Raw genomic sequence first — 25,594 nt, forward strand, 5'->3', positions numbered from 1 at the left:
TAAAGTAAGGGTGCTTTCACACTGCACTTTATTCCGTTATTCTGACGATTTATTTCCTGTTAATTTGTGCATAAAATTTGAGCTTTCACACGACATAACGGGTAGCTCCGGAATTCTGGTGGAATGTAGTGGAAGTTTAGGGCTCAATTCCGCAATAAATGATACCTGAAAAATTCTGATAGCAGGCTGGGAACCTGGAAGATTGTGGGAGTTTTGCGCTACTGCTGCTGCTCACGTGACAGCCATCCCAGCATGCAGTGCGTTCCCGCCCTTACCAACTGCCACCGCCGCGCCTCCCAGACGATCCCAGCTGTTCCTGGAGAGCAGCGTATGCTGCTGCTGCTTAACCAGAGCCTCTGCTGCTGCGCTGCTGCGCCTCTCAGCTGATCACAATCGTGCCTCTCAGCTGATTGCGATCGCCTCCTTCAAACCCCCCCCCAATGCACCGAAAGAACAGGCCTCAAACCGGTAGGTGAAGACCTGTGTGAAAGACTGTTGCGCAAAATGCCGGTATAACAGGTACTGCAGTGTGAAAGGGATTTTTGAAATCCGGAATGAAGTGCTACCTTTTTAATCTGTTAAACTAGCGCTATTAGCCCCATGTGTGAAAGCAGCCTAAGAGTAGTTTTTAAAGGCTTCAGTAGTTAGTAATGTAATTGCTTTTGAAGTGGATTTTTTGGGAGAGGGGTTGGCCACAAATCAGGTCAGAGGGGGAAAAAGACTGAAGAACATAACAAAAAAATTGGAATGCACAAAATTAGCAATGACTTCTAGATTCCCCATAAAAAGTGAGTGAGCAAAGGACATAAATTCCTAAATACACAGCTAGTGCAGAAGCAACCTTCATTTTTTATTTATTTATTTATTTATTATTTAATTTATTAGTCGCCCATCTGGCTGGTTGACCAGCCACTCTGGGTGACGTACAAGATAAAAACAGTACATTAAGCATTAAACATTTAAAACATAACAATAAAAGCCTAACCCATCTTAAAAGCTTTCCTGAAGAGCCAGGTCTTCAAAGTCCGGCTGAAAGTCATCTCAGAAAGGGCATGACGGAGGTCATTTGGGAGAGAGTTCCATAGGGTGGGGGCCACTATTGAGAAAGCCCTCTCTCTAGTCCTCACCAGTCTCGCTGTTCTTACCGGTGGGATCGAGAGAAGATCTTCTGAGGCTGATCTTGTTGAGCGGCATCCCTGACGATGCTGGAGGCGCTCCTTCAGATAGACAGGGCCAAAACCGTATAGGGTTTTAAAGGTCAAAACCAACACCTTGAATTGGGTTCGGTAAACAACCGGTAACCAGTGCAACTCCTTCAACACAGGAGTGATGTGATCTTGCCGGCGGCTGCCTTTAATCAGACGAGCTGCCGCATTCTGTACCAGTTGCAACTTCCGGACCGTTTTCAAGGGTAACCCCACGTAGAGCGCATTACAGTAGTCTAGGCGAGAGGTGACCAAGGCATGTACCACCGGTGGGAGCAGATGGTTGGGAAGGTAGGGGCGCAGCCTCCGTATCAGATGGAGTTGATACAGCGCCCTCCGGCTCACAGCGGAGACTTGAGCCTCCATGGACAGCTGGGAGTCCAAAATGACCCCCAGGCTGCGGACCTGGTCTTTCAGGGGTAAACGTACCCGATTGAGCACCAGGTCCACATCCCCCAACCTTCCCTTGTCTCCCACAAACAGTACCTCGGTCTTGTCCGGGTTCAGCTTCAGCTTATTCCTTCCCATCCAGCCACTCACTGACTCCAGACACTTGGACAGGGTTTCTACAGCCAACCTTGGTGAAGATTTAAATGAGAGATAGAGCTGTGTGTCATCTGCATACTGATGACACTGCAGCCCAAATCTCCTGATGATTGCCCCCAGCGGCTTTATATAGATGTTAAACAGCATCGGGGAGAGGATAGAACCCTGTGGCACCCCACAAGTGAGAGGCCAAGGATCCGAAACCTCCTCCTCCAATGCTACACTTTGGTACCTACCGAAGAGGAAGGAATGGAACCACTGCCATACAGTGCCCCCTATGCCCAACCCCTTTAGGCGGTCCAAGAGGATAGCATGGTCAACGGTATCAAAAGCCGCTGAGAGATCAAGGAGGACAAGGAAGGTGCATTCTCCCCTATCCCATGCCCTCCTCATATCATCCACCAAGGCAACCAAGGCTGTTTCAGTCCCATGTCCAGGCCTGAAGCCCGATTGAAATGGATCTAGATAATCTGCTTCCTCCAAGTGTGCCTGCAACCATTTAGCCACCACCCGTTCAACCGCCTTGCCTAAGAATGGTAAATTTGAGACTGGGCGAAAGTTGTTCAGATCTTGAGGATCTAAGGAGGGCTTTTTAAAGATTGGTTTTATTATTGCCTCCTTGAGTGCTGATGGCATTACTCCCTCTTGAAGTGATGTATTTACCACCATCTTGATCCTCTCACCCAGTCTATCTTTACAGCTCATAATGAGCCATGATGGGCAGAGATCGAGTAAGCAGGTGGTTGGCTTTAAAGTTGAAAGCATCTTGTCCACTTCATCGGATGGAAGAAGCTGGAACCGATCCCACAACGCCGGAGCTCCATTGGTCACCTCTGGCTCACTCACTGTGTCCACAGTGTACGGTATAGCACTCTTAATACGATCGATTTTCTCCGCAAAGTGCTTAGCAAACTCGTCACAGGAGACCTTATCATGTTCCATTGGTTCCAGAACAACTGGACCGACCAGGCTTCGGACCACTTGGACTACACATATGAACTACACCCCAAGGAACTCACCTCCACTGGCACTGTTTGAGTCCCCAAATTTTAATAGCTGGTGACATGAATGCTGGGACAGTAAAATAGGTGAGAAAATGGGACTTACATCAGAACAGTTAACCTCTTTCCCATTAGGAACTTTAAAGACACTGGAATTAATAAAATGGGCCCGTTGCCTTTTGCCCTTGTTTTTAAGTTCCATGTGTATATTTGTAATGGGATGGATAGAGATCCAATATATTATTATTTTATTATACTTTCCCAACCAGCAGTTTCAATATTGAGAATTTTAAAGTTCTTATTAAGCCAGAGAGTGATCACATGCAAATCCAATTATCTCTTCTTTTCTCAATTGAACTAATGCCTCCAATAATAGTTCCTTCAGATACTTTGATAGTCCAAGGAGACAAAAGATTGTGCTGGAAAACAAAAGTGCAAGAAGAAATAAACTAATTCTTAATGTCCCCTAGGGCAGTGGTTCCCAACCTTTATGAGCATGAAACCCCCTTTATAAGCTGAAATTTTTTTGTTACCCCCCTCCCCCCAGGGAGGCAGGCTGGCTGTCAGGAAGGAAGGGGGAAAGCAGCATTTCTTTGCATGCTTGCTTCTTTTTGCTTCACAAAAACCCCTCTCCTCTCATTCTAAGTAAGGGTGTTGTCAGTAGCGGCAGTGCAAGGAGACGGGAATCAGTGATACTAATCCCCTCTTCTTCCTGGTAGCCCCACCCTCAGCCTGCTTTGGCATCTGCCATGTATTTTATAGGCAGATGCCTGCCCTTAGTGCACCTGAAAGATGCTCTGGCGCTTCAGCAAAAGGCCTCCCCTCTCGTTTGGAGCAAGGGGGAGGTGTCATGAGCAGAGCCAGTGGAAAGCAGACAGTGTCGAGGGAGTGAAGACTTTTTTTTAAAAAATTAATAAATAATTCATTTCTTTACTGTTCACGGCCCCCTCTGGATTACTTCGCGGCCCCCCTGGGGATCCTGGCCCCCAGGTTGGGAACCACTGCCCTAGGGTATTATTTCTGAAAGAATTTTTTTTACTTCCCTGGACCACCTGGAAATATTTGACACAATAGCATAAGAAATTAGGCTTTTTGCAGTTGGTTATCTCTAAAGCTACCTTCCCAGTTAAACAAACTAACCAAGGTTGGTTTGATGTGCAGTGCACTGCTCTGAAGCACACTTTTAGTAGGAGCAATAAGGAAATTGAGGCAAGTGGATTCTTTATGAAAGTTCACCATTTGCATACAGCAGGGGTTCCCAATCTGGTCCACAGACCACCCATGGTCCATGATCTTCATTCAAGTAGTTTGTGCCATGTCTGTAACAATAAAATTAAAAATTATATACCATCTAGCACAGCACATTACAATTGCTACAACAGGCAGAAAAATTAAGTGGCCTGCCAAGACTCTCAGCAATTTCAAGTGGATGTGGGAAAAAAAGTTTGGGAACTACTAGCATAAAGAGTATTAAAAAGCATTGTGATTTAAAAAGGATGAGCACACATGGCAGTCATAGAGGGAGTTAGGCTTGGTAGAGCTGTGGAAAGAGACTCAGTTAGATTTTGGGTTTTGGTGGCAAAAGGAGGATGCAACAGTGCTATTGATAATCAAATTACTTCATTGCAGTGGCACACTCACTTTTCTTCTTTTTTAAAAACAGCCTACAGCTGGGATCATCATGGACTCTCCTTGCAGTATGGACCTTTTAGTTCTATGTTCTTGCCTAGAATGGGATCCTGTCACCCCAGATGAAATTAATGACTTGATTGTCTCTTTGCCTGCTTAAGAAAAAGCACCTGGTCAGAGGAGATGCTCCCAGTATAATTATTTAGATTACTGGTTCCCAACCTGGGTGCCGTGACCCCCAGGGGGCCACGGAGTAATCCTGAGGGGGCGCAAAGTAATCTTGAGGGGCTGTGAACAGTAAATAAATGTATTATTTATTTATTTATTTAAAGTCTTCACTCTCTGGACACTGTCTGTTTCCCACTGCCTCTGCAGATGACACCTCCCCCTTGTTCCAAACGAGAGGGGAGGACTTTTGCTAAAGCATCAGACAGGGCCGGCCCCAGGCATGCTGGGGCCCTTGGGCATCAGCTTTCCCGGGCCCTGGTGTGTGTGTGTGCACGCACGCAAGTACGCACGCAGCCCCCCACGCCCCCCACCTACCTGTCACCTGTCTTTTAGCATTGCCATTAACCAAGATGGCGGCGACGGTTTCCCTAAGGCAGCCTTTCCTAACTAGTGGGCCACCAGTTGTTGTTGGACCACAATCCCCATCTTTCCTGACCATTGGCAATGCTGGCTGAGGCTGATGGGAGTTGTGGTCCAACAACACCTGGTGGCCCACTAGTTGGGAAAGGCTGCCCTAAGGGGATGAAGCCTCCGCTGCTGTCTTGGTTGATGGCACGCGTGCATGCTACACATGCGCATCTCTGCCATCAACCAAGATGGTGGCAGGGGTTTCAGCACCTTAGGGAAACCTTGGCCGCCATCTTCATTAAGGACAATGCTAAAAGGCAGGAGACAGGTAGGTGGGGCGAGGGAATGGCGGGTAGGCGGAAGCTCCTGCCCTGCGATCCACGGCTGCTGCAGTGGATCATGGAAGGTGAACGGAGGGGCCCCTCAGGGGCCCCTGTAACTCCAGAGGCCCTTGGGCTAGTGCCCCACCTGGCTGCCCTTTAGAACCGGCCCTGAAGCAGAGACTTTACTTTTGCGTGCTTACGTGTCCATGCAGCCCTTGCGTTTGCATCCTCAGCCGAGGGTTCTCTCTCAGTCAGGATTCCTTCCAGCTCTTCTCCTTCCAGGAGCGCTTTGAACCTTAAGTCCCATAGTTCGAAGTTATCCTTTTCAAGCCTTGGAACACGTCTCTGCAGCAAAGATACTTCAGTCATCTTTTCTATCTCTGTTCCGCTTTTCTTTTTAACTCAAAGTCTTCCTTGTAAATTACTCACAGCACTTTCAGCTTCAGCTACAACTTGCATTCAACTTTGTAGGCTGGGCCCATAACCCTTGTTGCGCTGTGTATAGTTGTGTTGCTTAATTTCGTTTAAAAGCAGCACCACAGCAGCAGAGAGTAAGGGATCCTTGCCCTTCTTGGCTAATAAAAGCTAGCAGGGATGGAACAGCCGGCTGGGCCAAGGAGGTGATTAATGCCTCTCTGCAAGAGGGGGTGGTCCCTGGCTGCCTGAAAGAGGCAGTAGCGAGACCACTCCATCTTCCCTGGACCCAGAAAATCTTAATAACTTTAGGCCGGTAGCAAATGCTCCATTCCTGGGCAAGGTCCTTGAACGAGTGGTTGCGGGCCAGCTCCAGACACTCTTGGATGAGACTGATTATCTGGATCCATTTCAGTCGGGTTTCAGGCCTGGTTTTTTGGCACAGAAACAGCCATGGCTGCTCTGTATGATGACCTTTGTCGGGAGAGAGACAAGGGGAGTGTGACTCTGTTGATTCTCCTTAATCTCTCAGTGGCTTTCGATACCATCAACCATGGTATCCTTCTGGGGAGACTGGCTGAGTTGGAAGTGGGAGGGACTGCATTCCAGTGGTTCCGCTCCTACTTGGCAGGTCGCCTCCAGAAGGTGGTGCTTGGGGAACATTGCTTGGCACCCTGGACTCTCCAGTATGGGGTTCCACAGGGGTCAGTTCTGTCCCCCATGCTGTTCAACATCTACATGAAACCGTTGGGTGCGGTCATCTGGAGCTTTGGAGTGAGTTGCCATCAGTATGCTGGTGACACACAGCTCTATTTCTCCTCTTCATCCTCTTCAGGTGAGGCTGTCAATGTGCTGAACCGGTGCCTGGCTGCGACAATGGACTGGATGAGGGCTAATAAACTGAGGCTCAGTCCAGACAAGACTGAGATGCTGCTAGTGGGTAGTTCTTCTGACCAGATGGTGGATGTCCAACCTGTCCTGGATGGGGTTGCAGTCCCCCTGAAAGAGCAGGTTCATAGCTTGGGGGTTCTCCTAGAATCATCTCTGTCACTTGAGGCTCAGGTAGCCTTGGTGGCACAGAGTGCCTTCTACCAACTTTGGTCGGTGGCCCAACTACGTCCCTATCTGGACAGGGATAACCTGGCTTCAGTTGTCCATGCTCTGGTAACCTCCAAATTAGATTACTGCAATGCACTCTATGTGGGGCTGCTTGAAGACGGTTTGGAAACTGCAGCTTGTGCAAAACGTAGCGGCCAGATTGGTAACAGGGACCAGACATTCTGAACATATAAAACCGATTCTGACCTGCTTGCACTGGCTGCCTGTATGTTTCCGAGCTCGATTCAAGGTGCTGGTTTTGACCTATAAAGACTTACATGGGTTGGGACCACAATACCTGATGGAACGCCTCTCCTGATACAAACCCACCCATACACTATGTTCAAGATCAAAGGCCCTCCTCCAGGTGCCTACTCCAAGGGAAGCTTGGAGGATGGCAACAAGGGAGAGGGCCTTCTCAGTGGTGGCCCCCAAATTATGGAATGATCTCACTGATGAGGTGCGCCTGGCACCAACACTGTTATCTTTTCGGCGCCAGGTCAAGACTTTTCTCTTCTCCCAGGCATTTTAGCATGTGTTTTATACTGTTTAAATTTTTAAATTGTGTTTTAAATTGTTTTTAGAAGATCTGTTTTAAATTGTATTCATTTTAATGTTTTTAGTTACTGTAAACCGCCCAGAGAGCTTTGGCTATGGGGCGGTATACAAGTGTAATAAAATAAATAAGTAAATAAATAACAGCAGATGTTGAAATGCGAGTGTGCCAGCGTGTGCGTGCGTTTGCCTAAGAAAGCAGGCTTTTACCCTGTAACAGCATCACTGAGACTGAAGACTTAGTAAAATAAGAAAAGCCACTTTATTTATAGAAATACATAGTAGACAGAAAAGGCATACCTAGTTCTAACTAACTGGCTAAGTTGGAGGCATAACTCCCAGGTGTAAGAGTCAGCCCCATGCTCGGAGAGACAGCAGAGACAAAGGGAGTCTCCTCTCTCCTGGTCTGCCGGAGGACAAAGGAATGGAAAGGGCGGAAGGAGGAGGGGCAGGTAAGCTTCCCTAAAGGCGTCACAGTCTAGCGACAGAAGGAAGTCAATCAGAGCATCACAGGTAAAAGGTAAACAAGTCTATCCATCTGGAGGACCCTAGCTCTATCTTCCTTCTGGAGCACAAACAAAATAACAAAACAGGAGTTGCTCTTGCCCCACTTCCAACAATACGTTAGTGAGACAGGAATTACCGTTGTAGAAGCCATGCTGGTTCTGCTTCAGCAAGGCTTGTTCTGTATTCTTGGGTTTGTTTAAGAATACTTTCCACCAGTTCTCCCGGGACAGACATTCAGCTAACTGGCCTGTAATTTCCAGGATCCCTCCTGGATCCCTTTTAAAACATTGACGTTACATTGGCCACTTTTCAGACCTCAGGTATAAAGCAGATCTGAGGGACAAGTTACATATTTTCATTAGAATGTCCAATCAGTTCTTTGAGAACTCTTGGGTGGATGCCATCTGGACCCAGTGATTGGTCAGTTTTTACTTTGTCTGTTAGGCCTAGAACTTCCATATCTTGTCACCACTATGTGCCTCAGTTCCTTCCTGCAAAAATTAGCTTAAGCACAAGGATTTGCTCTATATCCTTCACTGTGAAGCCAGATGCAAATAATTAATTTAGTGTCTCTGCAATCTCCTTATCCTGCTTTAGCACACCTTTGACTCTCTTGTCATCCAATGGTCTAACCGCCTCCCTAGAAGGTCTCCTGTTTTGAATGTATTTAAATTTTTGTTGCTGGTCTTTTATGTTTTTAGGAGTGTGTTTCTCAAATTCTTTTTTTAGCATCCCTCACTGCTTGCTTGCATTTCTTTTGCCAGAGTTTGTGTTCCTTTTTATTCTCCTTAGTCAGACAAGACTTCAATTTTTTTGAATTAAGCCTTCTTGCCTCTAATAGCATATTTAATGCTGCTAATTAACCATGCTGGTATCCTCTTGGCCCTGGTGGTACTTTTCATGATCTGTGGATACACTCCAGTTAAGTTTCTAATATTGTGTTTTTAAACAACTCCCAAACATTTCTGAGTGATTTGACTCTCTTGACTTTCCTTTCAAGGCATGCAGAGTCCCTGGAAAACTGGGTGGGAGCAGGTATTTCTTTGGAACTAAGATAAAAACTGTAGACTTCTCTCGAGTGGTTAGGACAGTAAGGAATTTCTACAAATTCTGAAGCTGTACAACACAATATACCCACCATCACATCTGTTATCTTATAAAGGGAATCGGAAGTGCTATTTCAATACTTTTGAACCCTGAAGTCCTGGTGTGCAGGATGCTTTAGTTTGTGCTAGTCCACACAACTTACAGTGATCACTGCAGGATTTTCAATCCACATAGCAACCTCCTACAATGACTGCAGGAAGACAGTACTGACTTTTCCTCAGGAAACTTCCTGCTTTTCCAGCTCTGCTCTATATGCACCAGTCAGCTTGAAGCCTGGACAGTAGCTCTCTGGCTGGGACCTTGGTTGATCAGGTATTTTCTGCTCTTGAGTTTTATACCTGTCCAGAACTCACAGTGTAGACGTTGCTGTAAATTCAGTCAGGTCACAGAGAAAGCTGCTAGCACAGGTTCTTGGATGAAAGGGACCGTTTAAGTGTTTCAGACATACTGGCAACAATCAAATCTGGGACCTACATTATTTAGGACTGACCTGAGAGTGTCAGGTAAAGATGTGCAAGAGAACTCTGCTGTGGGCAAAAGCAACCTTGCTTTGAAAATGTCATTGTATTCTGCATGTTACAAACTTAGCTGAAAACCTTCAAGCATTCCTGACAGCTGGATCTCCATGGAAATACAGCACACTGAAAGAACATAGCTATTTTAAGAACTGGGCTAAAGTTGGGAAGTGTATCTGTGGGAAACAAGCTGCATTTGAGCACTCATGGTAATTTAGCAGGGAATGGCTGGGATAAATAGGCCATGTGGCAAAAACAGCATATTTGATCCTTGAAAGAGATCTCTGTGTCAAATATGACCTTTCTGGGCAAAAAGCATCAAGAAGGAAATAAAACTGATTGCCCTTAATGTTTATTTCAGATAGAAGTGTAGCTGTCTGAGAGATTCCTAGTCAATCAGTCAAGTTGGCTGTTTATCTTCTTCAGTGCAATTCATTTAAAAAGCCAAAAGCATCTTAATACAGCTACAGTAAGTCTACAGATGGACATTGTCTAGCTGGTACTGAGCTTTTGGCCCAAATTATATGTTGTGGGAGATCCATGGCTGGTCTCCTTCCTAGAAGAGCTGACGTTTGTGACCTATGGAGTTGTGGAATCTCTAGGGTTCCCTATACTCCTTGTTCCTCCAGAAACTAACCCCCTCTCCAGCTTTCCAATTTGTTTACTCATGTTTTCCCCAAGTTGAAAAAGCTTATGAAAAGATTTTTAGATGGATATTGACCAGCATATGTGTGTGGATGGGAGGGGGAAGAGTAAATTAGTTTAGGAGACATTCTTGACGGCAGAGGCTACTGGGGGTGGATATAACCATCATGAGGCTTATGGAGATAATGAATAGCGTGTGCTAGCAGGAAGCCATTGTCTTTGGTCCTGAGGCTCCAGTGCTCAGCAGGGCCCGGTCAGGTTTGTTAAGCCAGAAAGATATAGCTGTGATCCACATGCATTTTTAAAAGTGGTATTCCATTTGCCTCATTTTCCTTAATCCCAGTACAACTTTTATTTGATTTCCTCTGAATCAGCTAGAAGTGTTGTGCTGTTAAGGGATTAGCTGGTCAATTTTAGAGCAGTCCTACAACTAGATGGCATTCTTGTTTTACTTATTTTGACATATTCTGGAACACTCAGGAGTTGAGCTCGTTCCCCAGAGAGTCAAGGCCAGGCTGGTAAAGATCTAGAGAGTTTGATGTGATTAGAGACTTAGCATTACAACAGGAACCACAGCATGTCCAGCTTCCACTTGTCTTTACAATGTAATTGATCCATACTGAATGCAGTTTTTAAAGCTCCATGTGTGCTTATTCACTTAAATCATGAGGAGCCTTTCAGTCTAAGGGCCACATTCCTTCAGGAGCAACCTTCCAGGGGCTGCTTGCTCCTGGTGGCCAGGGCCGGAGGCAAAAAGTGGACACAGCAACTGATGTGACTCTTACCTTTGAAAAGCAGGCTGCGTTCTAGCCATACAGAAGCCAGAGGTTTCTGCAGCTTCCCCACGCTCCCACTTACACACTTTTCCACGAAGGCAAGCGAGAGGCATCTATCACACTTCAAGGACACATTTCAGGCAGACCTAAGACCTCAAGAAGAGTGCAGAGTAGGATTGATGTGGGAGTCATCTGGGAAGAGTCCCACTGCTTGCATTTGGCCTCAGCCTGAGGTTTCCCACCCTTGATGTAAATACTCATTTATCACTTAATGAGATAAATCAAAACAGCTCCCATCCTCTCCACTACAGTGACTTGTGCTCCCTAAAAAAGCCTCTCTGGTGGATGGGTCTGGAGCATTTCCTGAACAATGTGTGATGGGGAGCAAGGGGTGGGAAATTTTCTTTCTGTGCATTTCCAGAAGTTACTTACCTTAGGATACAAGCCAATCAATTTCAGAAAAAGCTGGCAAAATGTGCTCCATGGATGGCTTTATGATAGCTAGCTAATCAGTGCTGTCCATAGCCTGCTACTGCTGCATCATGCAGAGCCAACTCTTCTCATGTTCAGCCATGGAGAGAAAGCTGTTTGTTGGATAGAACATGGCAAGTGGTTTCCCAGCACCCAAACAATGCTACATCTGTATTTACTTACCCATTTACAGTAGAGGCTGGTGGCTCCGATGTCAGTGGGGCAGTGAATCCCCTCCAGGTTTTAGTCTCAACTTTCGAGGAACTGTCCAAGGTGCCACTGTTCATTTAGTGTATTTTATATCCAACTTCTCTCCTACTGTGGAACCCAGGGTACTGCACACAGATTGCACAAGTGGTCGCCAATCCAAGCAATGAGCTATTTTGGGGGACTGTATGATCGCTCAGGGTGACAAAGGGCTTGTGATAGCTGTACAAAGTCTGCACTGAAGTAGTGTGAATTAAAACTAATGACCTACATGTAGACCCTTGATAGTTGCCAACATATAAAAACAAATATCTTTTTTAAATTTAGTAACACATTTTAGCAATGTTGACATCAGAAACTTGCACAATTTTATGGCAAAGCTGTGCATAAGAGAGATGCAAAAGTAAAAAGAAACAAAAGTTTGTATCTGATGTCATGTACAATGAAGTCAGCATGTATCTAATGTTAGTAAAACAACCAGTAAAACATTCTATTTTACACAGTAGAACTGAGTTTTCTTTTAAACTTCTGATGGTCATTTTAATTTGCTCCACATTTGTACTTGAAGATGATAAATAAAAGTCCACATTTTTTTCTAGTTACTATCAAAAATACACGAGGACAGCTAAGATTACTAAGGCCCTTCTGGCCTTAACACCTAGGAGTCATATTGTACCTAATAGGGCGCTCCTTTATCCCAGTTCAGGTTACCAATCAAGAAAATATCAAGCTAGTTTGAGGAAAAATTCAGTAGCAGATTATTATTAATAGACCCATGATCCCAAGGGACACTGCAAACTGCCAGAAAATCCATACTACTCCAGCCTTAATCCTGTTAAAGAGACTAGCTCTGCCATTTTCAAGATGGTTCTTGCTGTAAAAGCATCACCCTCAATTAGGTCTGCAATGTAGTAACCTACAATGATAACTTGTGTGTCCACAGCCCTCTTTGGATGTACTCAGCATGTTATTTCCTATTCCCTGAATTAGTACCTTTTCTAACACAAATGTTCACAACCTCCTTACTCTTCAAAAGAATTACCAAAGCTGTAATGTAAAAATCTAATATTTTAACCATTACTGCATTTGTTGGTCTCTGTATTTTGGTGTAGTCTTGCATATCTCAGAAGATTTGTACTGACATATAGATATTATATCTTTTTAAATACTAAAAAAAAAAATCCAGGGTTTTGTGAACCAGTTCAGAGGCTATTAAGATGAACTCTGGGAAATGTCCATGCCAATTCACTTCAGGACTGTTTCATCTGTGGCGTTGTTATTCACTGCAAAGACAAAAAGAACATCTTCAGCTTACATACAGAATAATTGATAAAGGAGTTACATTGCCTAGAGGCAAGCACAATATATTTTAACCTAATTCTAGACTGTTAAGCCAGTCCCTCCAACTGACATAGGGCCATATTCACTGCTGCAGCTTTGCTTGTGCAACAAGGTTCTGTTGCACAATGGTCCATTCCTGTCCTCTCCAGCCCTGCCCCCACACCCTCAAAATCAGCTCTGGAGGGTTGAAGAAACCCTCCAGAGCAGAATTTGGGGGTGCATGAGGGGAGGGGAGGAAATAGAAGTCTTGTTGCATGAGTGGAACTCTGCTTGTGTAGTGTTGAATACAACCTATTGTTCGCCTCAAACAAGCAATATCTGTTTTGTAAGTGACACTGGAGCTATTGTTGGTATATGCACTTTGCATCAAGCCAAAGTGACTGTCAGTTTTGCAAAAGCACTGAGTGTATTTGGTCTGGTTATGCTCTTCTGTAATATCCTAGCAGGTATTGTGTCTCCATGCAGAGGGATTTTCAAATATAAGAAATCAACACTTGAAGTTTTAGGCAACAAGTTGTCTCTGGATCCATACAGCATACAGCTGAAGTACTCTCCCTTCTTTTTCCCACAATGGCCTCTATCTCTCCCATACCAGTCTAGCAGAAGACTTGAAATGGATTAGATTGCAATCAGGAACTGGGCTAAGATCAAGGAATAGATCCATCATGAGCACTATAGCAGGGTGCATTAACTCATCTCTGAACTCACTATCCTTAGTATTAATGTGTTTTTGATTCATTTCTGAAAGTAAGCTTTGGCCATTGTGTCCCAGGTTACCAGTCTAATATTTGCATATTTAGTTTATTTATAACCCAAATCCACTTTGTTCTTTGGTGGCAAATGAGAGTCAAACTCTTTGGTTTCCTGTGGTCATACAGCACAAGCCATTACCAAACACAAGAACATTCTGTTTCAGTTAAAATTTAGCCCCAAACTTCAGCAGGCTGTCAAAGCACATTTTCAACAAATGATATATGCAGTTCAACTGCAATAATGCAATGCTTCTAATAATCACAATAGCTTACAACAGCCTGCTACAAAAAGCAAAGGCTATAGTTCAGTGGCAGAGTGCACAGTGTATATGCAAAAGATGCCAGGTTCAATCCGCAGCATCACCAGGTAGGGCTGGGAAAGATCTCTGTCTGAAACCCTGGAAAGCAGCTGCCAGTTACTGTAAACAATATTGAAATAGATGAACTTGGTATTAGGCAGCTTTCTGTATTCCTATCTTAAACCTACCGGCATAGTTGTCCAGGTTACAGTCCCATCTTCATTTTGGTGCTTTCTGTGGTGTGGAAGTTCTGAGCTGTCTCGATAATCTCGCCCTTTGATGTTCTGCATATCAAGCACCACCTGGCTCTTTGATGGAATGGGAGGTTTGCTCTGCCCTACTTCAGATCTTGAGAATTTGACGGGTTTCTTGAATGGTGGCACTAGGGGGTCTAAGTTGGCGCAGGGTTTCTGTTTCCCATGAGTTTTTTCATGCAGCGCAGTCTTTCCCTCAGATTGGTTGGAATAGGTGTGACACCGAATTCTGGATGTTGGGACTAGGAAGGGTGGGGAGGATTGTTGCCTGTTAGAAGTTCTGCTACTGTCAACCTCCTGGAACTTGGTGAAAGGGAAGCTCTGGTCACATATAGTTGGGAGCTCTTTCCATGACATCTTGGAGAACTCCTGCTCCCTCGAAGATGGCAGTTTGTCCTTGGATTTTGCAAAGTCATACAGGGGGTTGTCAATCATCTCTGGTTTGGGGTACACTTCTTCTTGTAAAAGTGGTTCTACCATGCTTTTCCTTACCTCAGTGTAACTGCAGTGTTTATGGAGGGGGGGGTGGAAATGAAAAGGAAACCAAGGACAGGTTAGACAAACATTTTAAAAAGAGGAGGGGAAAGAATCAAAATGACTATGATAAAATATGAGAATAAAACAGTGGTGAAGAACAATAAATAGAAGAGGCTGAGCTTTATACAATAGATGTGGTTTTAAAAACCAGCACTTCACCATTACAATGCTAATAATAAAAAAGTCCCTTCCCCTGGGTTAGGAATAATTTGTTGAAATTAGATGTACCAACCGTGCTCTCCACAGAAGCATTGTGTCTGCTTACCAGGAAGGTGGTGATGCTAGTGGCACCTCACTTAATATTTTTAGTTTCTGTAGCTCAGGAGTGGGAAACAAAGGGTAGTATTCTCTGCTAGTCCTACTTAGAGTAGACCTATTACAGTTAATGGGCATGACTAACAGGTTCATTAATTTTAGTGGGACTATTCTTAGTAGGGCTTAGTTGAATACAACCCCAGTTGCCCTCCAGGTGTTGTTGAACTCCAACTCCCATCAGCCCCAGCAAGTATAGCCAATTATCAGGGATGATAGGAGTTATATTCTAATAACACCTGGAGGGCCATACATTTCCCCATCCCTGCTTTTGTTAAAGAAGACTGCAGTGAACACCTTACACCTAGCACCTACAACCCAGTAAACCACTCAAACTCTGATGAATTACTGTGCTAAAGAGCTGGTGAAATGAGAAGAGATTAGAACATCTCTAATGGGCATGCAAAAACTCACAGTTGATCCTTTCGATTAGTTGTAGACTGAGTGGGTGGTCTTGGAGACCAAGGTGACAGGGTGGAAGGTGTGGTGGGAGACTCTAGTCCTGTGAGACAAGTGCTGTCTTTGGACTGTACGTCATAACTCCAGAGGGCCAGCTGTTGGTCTGGTGAAGGGATCTGCTTAAGTTGGCTTGTTACAGAGAACTGCTGAGAGGCAACAGCCATCCGTAAGTAGTTGGGATTGTTCATATCTGTAGTGACTGTACTTCTGAGAAGAAAGAGTTGTGGAGGAGAGAAAAACCATTCATGACCTTAAAATACCAATTTATAGAAGCAAAGCAGCCTTCCACTTTCGATTGCTGCTCATTTGGTGGCAAGAAACCACTACCCTTTTGCATGAGGTGGGGGTCACATTTTGGATGTCCTTGTATTAGACACCATAAGTCATCAGCATCATCAAACATAAAGAAAGGAGGGGCAGGAAAAAACCCCAAAAGTTGCAAACATGAGATAGTTACAGAAGGAGCAAAGTGGGAAGCAGGACTTTGATCTAGAGCAGCTTCCCCCATCCTGGTACTCCACCCCCAGAGGTTTTGGATTACAGCTCTCATCAGCCCCAACCCCATGGATTATAGGAACTGGAGTCCACCAACATCTGGTGCCAAATTAGAGAAGGATGGACTATAGTCTAGACAGCTATTCTATATCTTCTTTTGCTATGGTGGCTTATTATGTAACTTGGCAAGTCTGTATTGCTTGGGGGATGGGGTACCTGATCTATTAATATTTCTGGAAAAATTGGGGTCCATGGTGACCACTAGAGATTACCCCACCTTGGGGTATCACAGCTTTTCATCCAACAGCTTAATAGTTATTGTGGCAATTGCTTTCTTTTAGCTACAGGAAGCAGAGAAATCTGCTGTGAAATGAGTGAGTTTTCAGTATATGCCCTTCAGCTGGAAGCTGAATGGTTTTTGTTATGAATACTATGGGCACATTCTGAATTGCTGTGCAAGGTGGAGAACAGCCAGACTATGGAAGTACAGTAGCTCCTTTGGGTATATATGGGCTGGCAGGGGAGCAAGTACATGTCCAGGTAGATCTAATGTATTTCCAGGCTCTTCTTCCAGGCAGGAAGGATTCTTCAGCGCATACAGCATAGCCCACTAGAATGAAATCATTACCGCAAGAGATCGTTTTTGCCTGGCTCATCTAGAGATGTTGTTGTTCCTCGATAGCGAGCAATAGCTGCTGCTTCTTTGGCCACTATGTGAGAAGATCTCCTGCTGGAACAAGGCTCCCTTTCAAGGAAAGGTAGTGAGTTAGCGGGTTCCGAAATCTGTGTTAATCTTCAGACATAATGGTAGTATTTTCTCCATTCAGCTATTTCTCACATCTGCTACTTTATTCAGAAAAAAATTTCAGCCCTCTTGGTATGCTAGGGAAGAAGATACAGAAGCAGCTTTCTCAGTTCTTGTTTATTCTGCAATGCACACCACCTCTGGCAGATCCGGATCTGCCTGAGGGCATATCACCAGCCAACATGTCAATCACTTTTGAACATATCAAATTAGCTGCCTGCAACCTACCTATTCACCTGCTCCCATTCTTTGGCATGGTCTACACAGCTTAAGCCCCTGACAGGTTTCTGGCCAGCAGCTTCATCCCGTTCAATCTTCACAAAATCTGAAGGAAAGACAGAAAAGGGATGAATTATAGGTGTATAACTTTCTGGTTCTAAATCCCTTAAAAGGCAATGTCTGTCCTCAGTGCTAAGTCTCCCCATTTTAATAAAACCGATTAATCTAAGCTATCGATGAATTGATGTCAAACCTGATGCCCATTGTGACTGGCCAGAAAGCAGAAGGGAAGTTCAGTTAGGATTTGCTAGGCTAGGATGCTCTTCCTTATTTTACCAGTCTTGCTCAGCAGTGGTGACATTCACATCTCTCAGAGAGCAGATCTGCTGCCACAGACAGAGAGAAGAAGTGAATGTGAATCCTGAGTTCACCCACCACCCATCATGGTGATTTCTCATGCACCAGGAAAGAGCATAGCTGGAGAAACCAACCCCAAGCACTTACGGAGAGGAAAAAGCAGCAGGAGCACATACTTGAGAAAGGAAACATAGAACTACTCAGGGACCTGCCCAGTAAGAATTGAAAAATGAGGCCCAAACCAGCTGGGAGGCACAGTTTAGCTGGAGCTGGATTAGCAGGACCCAATGTAGAAGTTGCCACACCAGCAACAGTCAGGCAGAGACTGAAGAGCTTTATAGTAGATCCAGCTGATCTATCTTGTCCTGGAATGGGGGTCCTATTGGTGGGTGTGGGTACCTTGATATTGCAGCCTCCCCAAGCAAGGTGTTTTCCAGGACGACAGCCTCAGGCTGACCCTCAGGGCTGTTGACTATCCATGGTCCCCGTCTGTGCTATGGGGCACTGTATGGTCCTGCTCCTCTTCCTCTTTGGAGGAGATATCATTAGGTTCTGGGTCCAGGCACAGGTGGGTTCTGAGACCAGGCCCACCCAAGGTTTGCCCACCAGCATCATTCTGTGTTAGAGTTTGGGTGGTTAGATGAAAGCAGTGTCTGAAATTAGTCTCTCATTACTGCCTACTTAGGCTTGAGAGGGTCCCATTACTTGTAAGAGATGTATAGATGGAAAAAGAAATTCACTAGGCATGGCTCATCATAGAGACTGCTCTTGCACTCAGGTCTTGCTTGCAGGTTTCCCATAGGCATCTGGTTGGCCACTGTGAGAAGAGCATGATGGATTAGATGGGCCCTTGGCCTGATCCAGCAGGCTCTTTTTATGTTCTTGTGATAGGGCAGAGCAAGGCAGCAGGAAGGTTAGGTGAGCTCCAGGACTGGCACTGCAAAGATGGAGCTCCCTTGACCTTAGCACTACCTCTCTTTGCCCTCATCTCTGTCATGAGGAGCACAGCGCTGCCAGGAGGACACCACTGGCTCCACTGCCCTCACAGACCATCGCTCTGTAATGCTGTGATCAGCCACTACGAGTGAAATCAGCCCATGCCAGAGCCACTGGTGCTACAGTGACAGGAAAAGCTATACCTGACAGAAAGTCCCCTTCTAAGCATCCCTTGAAGGTACAGACTGAATATTCAAAAAGGTTCAATATCCTCAGGGTCCTTCCAAGCACTATATGGCATATGTCTGAGAGATTTCTTTGCTCAGAAGAAAGAAAACACAACTGCTTCTGTTGCATGAGTGATTAGTGACATCAGTGCTTTTCTATCAGGACTTGAATTCTATTTGGAATGTGGTAGATATCAAGATGAACAATGCCAATGTTCACTAATATTTTCAGTAAGACAAAACTGCTATCTTTGCATTTTTAGAGCCAACTATCTGCTGTTCAATACCCTTTTTTAAACAGATCTGATGGAAAAGAGATACCTTCCTCCCTAGCTTTATAATGGCCTAATCAGCACTCATGTCGTGGGTTTTTAAAAATTAAATACCAGATGTTGGAGTGGGCTGCTGATTGTGATCGGTACCACAGCACATGGGAAAGTGTAAGCCTTCCCTTCCCAGCCACAATCTCAGTAAAAACCACCCTACCACCTAGGGAAAAAAAACACTATGAAAACTTAAAAAAAAATGCTTATGCACTCTATTACCAGAATCATTCTTCAGGATCTTCACAATTGTTAGGGCTTCTTCACACATCTCCTTATATGTTGATTATCTCTGTGTAGGAAAACATATCTCCCTGTACATATCAAAGTATATAAAGGGCAATGTGGGCCCTTTACCATGCAAGGGGTGGGGGTGATTTTATCAAGACAGCTGCTGAGGAAGGAAGGCTTCCTCATACCCTGTGATGTCCATGACAACACACACACACCTTAGCATGTGCCTGATACTTAATTTTTAAAAGCCCATGACATAGTTGCTAATCATATGATGTAATATAGTTATGCCAATGCAAGTGAAAATAAAGCAGTAGCATCTGAAGTCTATATTACTGACTGTCAGGCAGAGAGCTCCATTTTGCTGCTTTTATGTCTCCATAATTTTTTTTAATGTTGTTGTTTTGTGAGAAGGTAGTATGTAGATACTTTTATAAATAAATAAATAAATGTTGGGAAAAGATATCTCCCTATCATTATTATTTATTAAATTTATATCCTGCCCTATATATATATATATATATATATATGGGCTTCATTTGCAGAAGCTAAGTAATGTTTGTACTGTCCTCCTACTGTCAGGCCATGTTGTGCCAATGTGTCCAGAAAGTATATCCAAAAGTTCTCCCTTTTAGTCAATGCTGCTGGATCTGCTGGCATCTCTATAGCTGTTATAGAAAAGTCCAACAGGCTGTGACCCTCAATGCTGAAATGTTTTGCAACTGGTTGCTCCACTTTTTTTTGTTAAGATTGCCGATTTTTAGTTTCTGAAGCATGTGCGTAGGTCAGTTGTGGTTTTTCCTACGTATTGGATATGACATCCTGGTCTTTTGCATTTGATGACATAAATTATGTTGCAAGACCTGCAGGTGATGTTCTGTTTGATGTAATATGGCCTGCCTGTCCTAGTGCTTGTAAAAGTGGCTGTCTCCCTGAGGTACACACAGGTGATACAGCGTTTGGAGTGACATGGATGAGACCCAGGATTGGTGACAGGTGCCTTAAGCACAGCTCTCACTAACAGTCTGTGCAAATTAGGAGGCTGGTGAAATGCTACAACAGGAGGCTTGCTGATGGCTCTAGCAAGATGTTCAGAGTTTGCCAGCAATGGGTAGCTCTCCCTGATTGCTCAGTGATAGTTAGGAGATGCTGGATGGAAATCTACCGCAAATGGAATCCGTTGCTCTCTGCTCTTTGACACCTCACTATTTGAGATATCATATCTCAAAATATATAAAGGGCAATGGGGGGGGTTCTGCCATGTTTATGTGTTTTAGCAAACAGATAAAGACTCATGCTACCCACTGCACATTGGCTGCTTATGGATCTACTGCTAAACTATGGTTTAGCATTATGTGAATGAACCTTGGGTCATGCCCTCCAATCCCTTCTCTTCCTGGGAAGGAGATCAGAATCTCTCACTTCCTTTTTTAATTAACTGCCATTTTGCATTATGTCCAAATCCAGACAAACTGTGGCTAGCTTTAACTATGTTTTACTGTAATAAACCAACTATAAACTATGGTTTATTAAGCTGATTTGTTTTAATATAACCATAGTTAAGATTAGGCACTGTGAGGCTTTGGGCATAGTGCTAAACTGTGCATAGTGCTAAATGGATCTTCTTGTAGTCACACTAGAAGAAGAAAGAGGAGCAGGGAGCAAATGAGCTCAAGGTTTGTTCACATAACAGAGCCTTCATCATCCTGGTGCCCTCCAGATGTTTTGGAATACAGCTCCCATCAGCTGGGAGTCATGACAATCATGACATACATGTTTTCCTGTGGAGTATACATACATGTTTTCTGAGTATGGAAAATATAATGTATCCCTTACAATACATTATTTAATGACCACTAGCACATTTCTACAAGGACAGCTGTCCTCAAAAATGTGTGCATGCTGGGCACCCCTTTCATTGATTGGCAGTCTCTCTCACTTATCCTGAACAGAACGACACAAAAACACCCACGCCTAAAATCCCATCTTTCCTGTTACTGGTTCAAGGGAGACAGTGCTAGGCTCCTTGCTAAAGTGCATAGAGGCATATCTGTTTTTTCTTTTCCCAAGTCTCTAGAGTGGGTGTTGCAGAATATAGTAAAGCAGATGGACAGGTCTCCTTCTTTGGCTTCAGGACAAACTCAGAAGATGTCTGGGAATGTGCATGAGGCCACTTTGTCCCTTTACTTTAGCTCCTATGAGACAAGTGTATGGGCCTGATATCACAGCTTTGAACTATGACAAGTTTCAATTATGCCTAAACTCTGAACGGAGATTTTTCAGGAGGTCAAATTCCTGTTAGAGGAAGAAAGCCCTCTTGTGGCCATGTGTGTGTAGGTGCTGCAAAGGGCTAATGAAGCAACAATCCTTGATCAGGCCTGAGTCAGATACAACAACTCCATAATTACTTATATATGCTAGCAGTGGGGCTCACAGTGCAATGGACTCTTTCTGACAGCAAGGGAAAAGGTCATTCATATAGAAAACATCCAGACACATCCTAGCAGCACTCTTTTCCTCAGCCTCGTATTCCTTGCTGACGCTACCCCAATCTGCAGCAGCTACCGGCTGACGGCAAACTCTCTGCCAACTTATTTTGTGGCAACTGCAGACATAACTCAAGTAAGACAAGTGTCTTGGATAAAAGTCTTTTGCCCAGGACCATACCAGGAGTCTGGGATGGGAATGAAGTGAAGTCAAATTTCTCAAACTACCATTGTAAGCACATGGAGCAAGTACTCTCCTACATCACCATTTTTGGCTGATTGTAACTGCTGGAAAAACAAAACCAGCTCTTCCAAAATGCATTACATTAGACTGTTCCTGGCAAAGAACACAACCATGCCTTACCATATAGTTTCTCTCTCTGTTTCCCTTCAGATGTTTGTAGCTTGAATTCACCTTGAAAGATACCTGTATTTTCCCCATGGTGGGTTAGCACAGTCTGGATTGGGACTTGGGATTCTGTAGCTCCACTTTGAAGAGCAATGCAGCCTTCACCTAGAGAATGACAAGGGAACAGATTGTGATAGAAGGGCAGGCTGGCGCAGGCAGCTCATTGCTTGAATCTTTCAGGCCAAATAAGACTTAAGAGTGCAGTCCTGTACATATCTACTTAATAATAAGCCCAACTGGATTCAATGAGACTTCCTCCTAGATATGTGCATATAGGATTGTAGCCTAAGGCACAAAGAGAAACAATTGGAAGCATAATTGTCAGTGTCAGCTGTTGTTCACCTCTGCTTGTGGACTTCCCAGGGGCATCTGGGTGGCCACTGTGGGAATGGGATGCTCGACCAGATGGATCTTTGGTCTGATTCAGCAAAGCTTGCTTATTTGCTTTATTTGTTTATTTATTTGATCTATTTCTAGATTGCCTTGCATCAAAAAAGTCTCTAGGTGGTGTGCAATGCAATGAATAAAATAAGCCATATCTCTCAAAATTTATTTCAGTACCAGAAGGCACCGGTATAATTCTTTCTGATGTTAATGACAAGGAATGAGTTACAGCTGCACTTACGAAAACAAAAAGAGTTAACAGAACTTCCCAGTGGACTATATCCCATCATGATTACAGTACAATAGTTGACCGCATTGTAAACAGCCTTCCCCAACCGGGTGTTTTCTGAATGTTTTGGACTACAATTCCCATCAGCTCCGGTCAGTATGGCCAATGGTCAGGGTGATGGGAGATACAATCCAGGTTGGGGTCGGCTGAAGCAAGAGCATGAAAATGGATTTCTCTGTTACTGCAGGGGAAGCAATATATATATCTACATATAAAATGTGTAGTATTTGTGAGGAAGCATTTACAGGTCTGAGTGATACTGATGAGAGATACTAATTTCTGCAAAATGTATTTCCATTTAGGAACTGGTCTTTTGGGGAGAGAGATTGGATAAATCTTCAGAGATGATGTTCTTTGCATAAAGAATCATAGTGCTCTCTGATATGTAAGATGATATTTTATTTATGCATGCTGTTGTAAAATGTTTTTATAGTAGAAAAGAGAGAACCATAGCGACTGGAAATCTGTAATTTTTGGCTCACATTCTTCCCCACACGCTAAACAAATTGAAAAAAAAGTAAGTAGAGTTGACTCATGTATAAGCTTTAGAGGTAAAGTCTTACCGTAGGATTCATCACTATCTGATGATTTAATGCTGATTAGAATGTGCTGATCCAGTAGGTACTCTGGATCTGAAATAATTGGAGTCAACTGCAATAAAAAGCTCAAAGAGGTTAGTAAAACAAGAGAAGGAAATGTATAAATAAAACCCCTCCCAGTAAATAGCACATTTCCCTTATGAATGCAATTGTATTATACTTTCTTATGAGTATATAACAAGGTTTTTTCCCCAAAGAATTCATACATTACATTTTTAGGGTCACATTTTTTATATCTCATCCTTCCTCCCAGAAGTAGCCCAAGGCAGCAAACAAAAACACTAAAAACATCTTTAAAACAAAACCTCTTTTTTTAAAAAAACCTAAAAACAATTCCAACACAGATGCAGTCTGGGATAAAGTCTCTACTTAAAAGGCTTGTTGAAAAAGGAAGGTTTTAATAGGCACTGAAAAGACAACACAGATGGTGCCTGTCTAATATTTAAGGGAAGAGAATTCCAAAGGGTAGGTGCCACAATAGTAAAGGTCCTCTTCCTATGTTGTGTGGAGTGGATCTCTTCATAAGATGGTACCTGCAGGAGGCCCTCACCTGCTGGTCACAGTGCTCACCTGGGTATAAGGGGTGAGATGGTCTTCCAGGTAAGCATACACCTAAAAATATAGGATGTGAAGCAGCCCTCAGACCAAGGAATGATGGCAATCCTGCAGGTACAGAGCTAGCATAGTGGCAAAGACACTGAGCTACAAAGCTGGAAGCCTTCAGTATGAATTTTGCCTCTGCCAGATGAAGTTACTAGCTGGTCTTAGGCAAGTCACATTCTCTCATCCTTCGTTCTTGCTCTAAAATACAAAGATAATAATAGCGACCTACCTTGCAGAATTGGTGTAAAGATTATTAAATAATTTATGTGAAGTGCTTTGAACATGAAAACTCGCTATGTAAATGCTAAGCAAGTGAATTGGCATAGCTCTGTCTGCATTATAAGAAGGTGTAATTCTTCCTGACATTAATCTCTTGGAATGAGTTACAGCTGCACTTCTGAGAGTAAAGAGAGTTAACAATAGGAGGGGCACTTAGACGTCAGTTTGTCTTGTGGTGATGACAGCGACCACAGCAGCTAAATACTATTGCCACTGTTTCACCACACTGTCCTATGGCCATTTTCCCGTCTGCTGCTGTAAAACCACAAGTGGCACATACAGAACTTTCAACAGCCATGAATGTAAGCTTCAAGCCGCAATCTTATGCACACTTATTTGGAGGTAAGCCTCATAGTGGGACTTCCTTCTGAATAATGTAGGACTGCCCTATGCTGAGTAGTATAGGACATGCACTGTTAAGCAATGTAATAGGCAGATCAATCAAGTGGAGTTTTTAACTGCAATCCTAACCTACTTATATTGAAGTAACCCCCACTGAACTCAGTGGGACTTACATCTGACTAGACATGATTAGGAATGCACTTTTTGTAATCCTTACAACATTGTATAGTAAGTCAAGTGTTATAAAGTGTTAGTTCCTAACGTTTGAAAGCAACTTGATACTCTGTAAAACAATTATAATATAGAATGCTGTCTGCTGGGAGGAAGGGTAGGATGTAAATCAAATAATAAATAATAATAAAATAAACATCGCATTATCCATGAGACACATTTTTACAATGTGTTTAATACTGGGATACAAGAATGTTAGAACTTTCTTGATAAGATACAAAGGGTTGTATTCATTGTAGTGTGAAATCAAATGTTCTCCTTGTGCAATGGAATGTTCTTCGCCTTTCTTCCCCTCATGTGCCCCCTAAATCTGTTCTGGGTTTTCCCCCAGCCTTCCAGAGCAGATCCGTGGATGGCGCATGTGCTAGTTGAAGTCATTCCACTAGTGCAAGGATTTAGTTGAATACTGCCCTTAATTACTCCAATGATATTAAGGCAGACGTATTAGTGAAGCTAGCAGCAAATATTCCAGTTGGCCAAGAACTATTTAGGAAATAAATCCTTCTTAATTTAAGCCACATCATATAATTTCTTCTATCATATATTTGATGCAATATATTGATTCTCCAAGTTTTTAGAACATCTGGTTATAAATAATGGTTCTGAATATGGAAGTGACACTATAGCTTCATTTTCTGAGCTAAAAATCGGTAAAGATGAGACCATGTGTGGCCATTATGGGGTGTCATCATCATAACATCTTGTTAAAGTAGAAGGGAGAATCAGCCATAAGGTCTTGTCCCTTCTCATTCTTGTTATGTAGGAGTCTGGAATGTAACACACCACAAACAGCTAACTGGGGCTACTAGATTTCTCTTGGCAGAACTTAGCTGCAAATCCTTTTAAG

General features: G+C 43.7%; 1 protein-coding gene across 3 annotated transcripts in view; it reads right to left on the reverse strand.

The window, feature by feature from the left end:
• Window positions 1-11,976: 11,976 nt before the first annotated feature.
• Window positions 11,977-25,594, reverse strand: part of INPP5D (inositol polyphosphate-5-phosphatase D) — a 95,851-nt gene continuing 82,233 nt past the window's right edge. The window contains exons 23-29 of one of the 3 annotated variants that reach the window (XM_061636466.1): window positions 23,257-23,344; window positions 22,039-22,125; window positions 17,058-17,154; window positions 16,653-16,769; window positions 15,485-15,736; window positions 14,156-14,723; window positions 11,977-12,858 (exon numbers count right to left, since the gene is read on the reverse strand). In XM_061636466.1, coding sequence (XP_061492450.1) covers window positions 12,856-12,858; window positions 14,156-14,723; window positions 15,485-15,736; window positions 16,653-16,769; window positions 17,058-17,154; window positions 22,039-22,125; window positions 23,257-23,344 — 1,212 coding nt within the window. In that variant the 3' untranslated portion in view covers window positions 11,977-12,855. Of the gene's footprint in view, window positions 12,859-14,155; window positions 14,724-15,484; window positions 15,737-16,652; window positions 16,770-17,057; window positions 17,155-21,975; window positions 22,126-23,256; window positions 23,345-25,594 lie in introns of all 3 variants that reach the window. The other 2 variants (XM_061636465.1, XM_061636467.1) reach the window with 2 other exon arrangements.

Source organism: Rhineura floridana, chromosome 7, assembly GCF_030035675.1.
Source record: "Rhineura floridana isolate rRhiFlo1 chromosome 7, rRhiFlo1.hap2, whole genome shotgun sequence".
Taxonomy (NCBI): domain Eukaryota; kingdom Metazoa; phylum Chordata; class Lepidosauria; order Squamata; family Rhineuridae; genus Rhineura; species Rhineura floridana.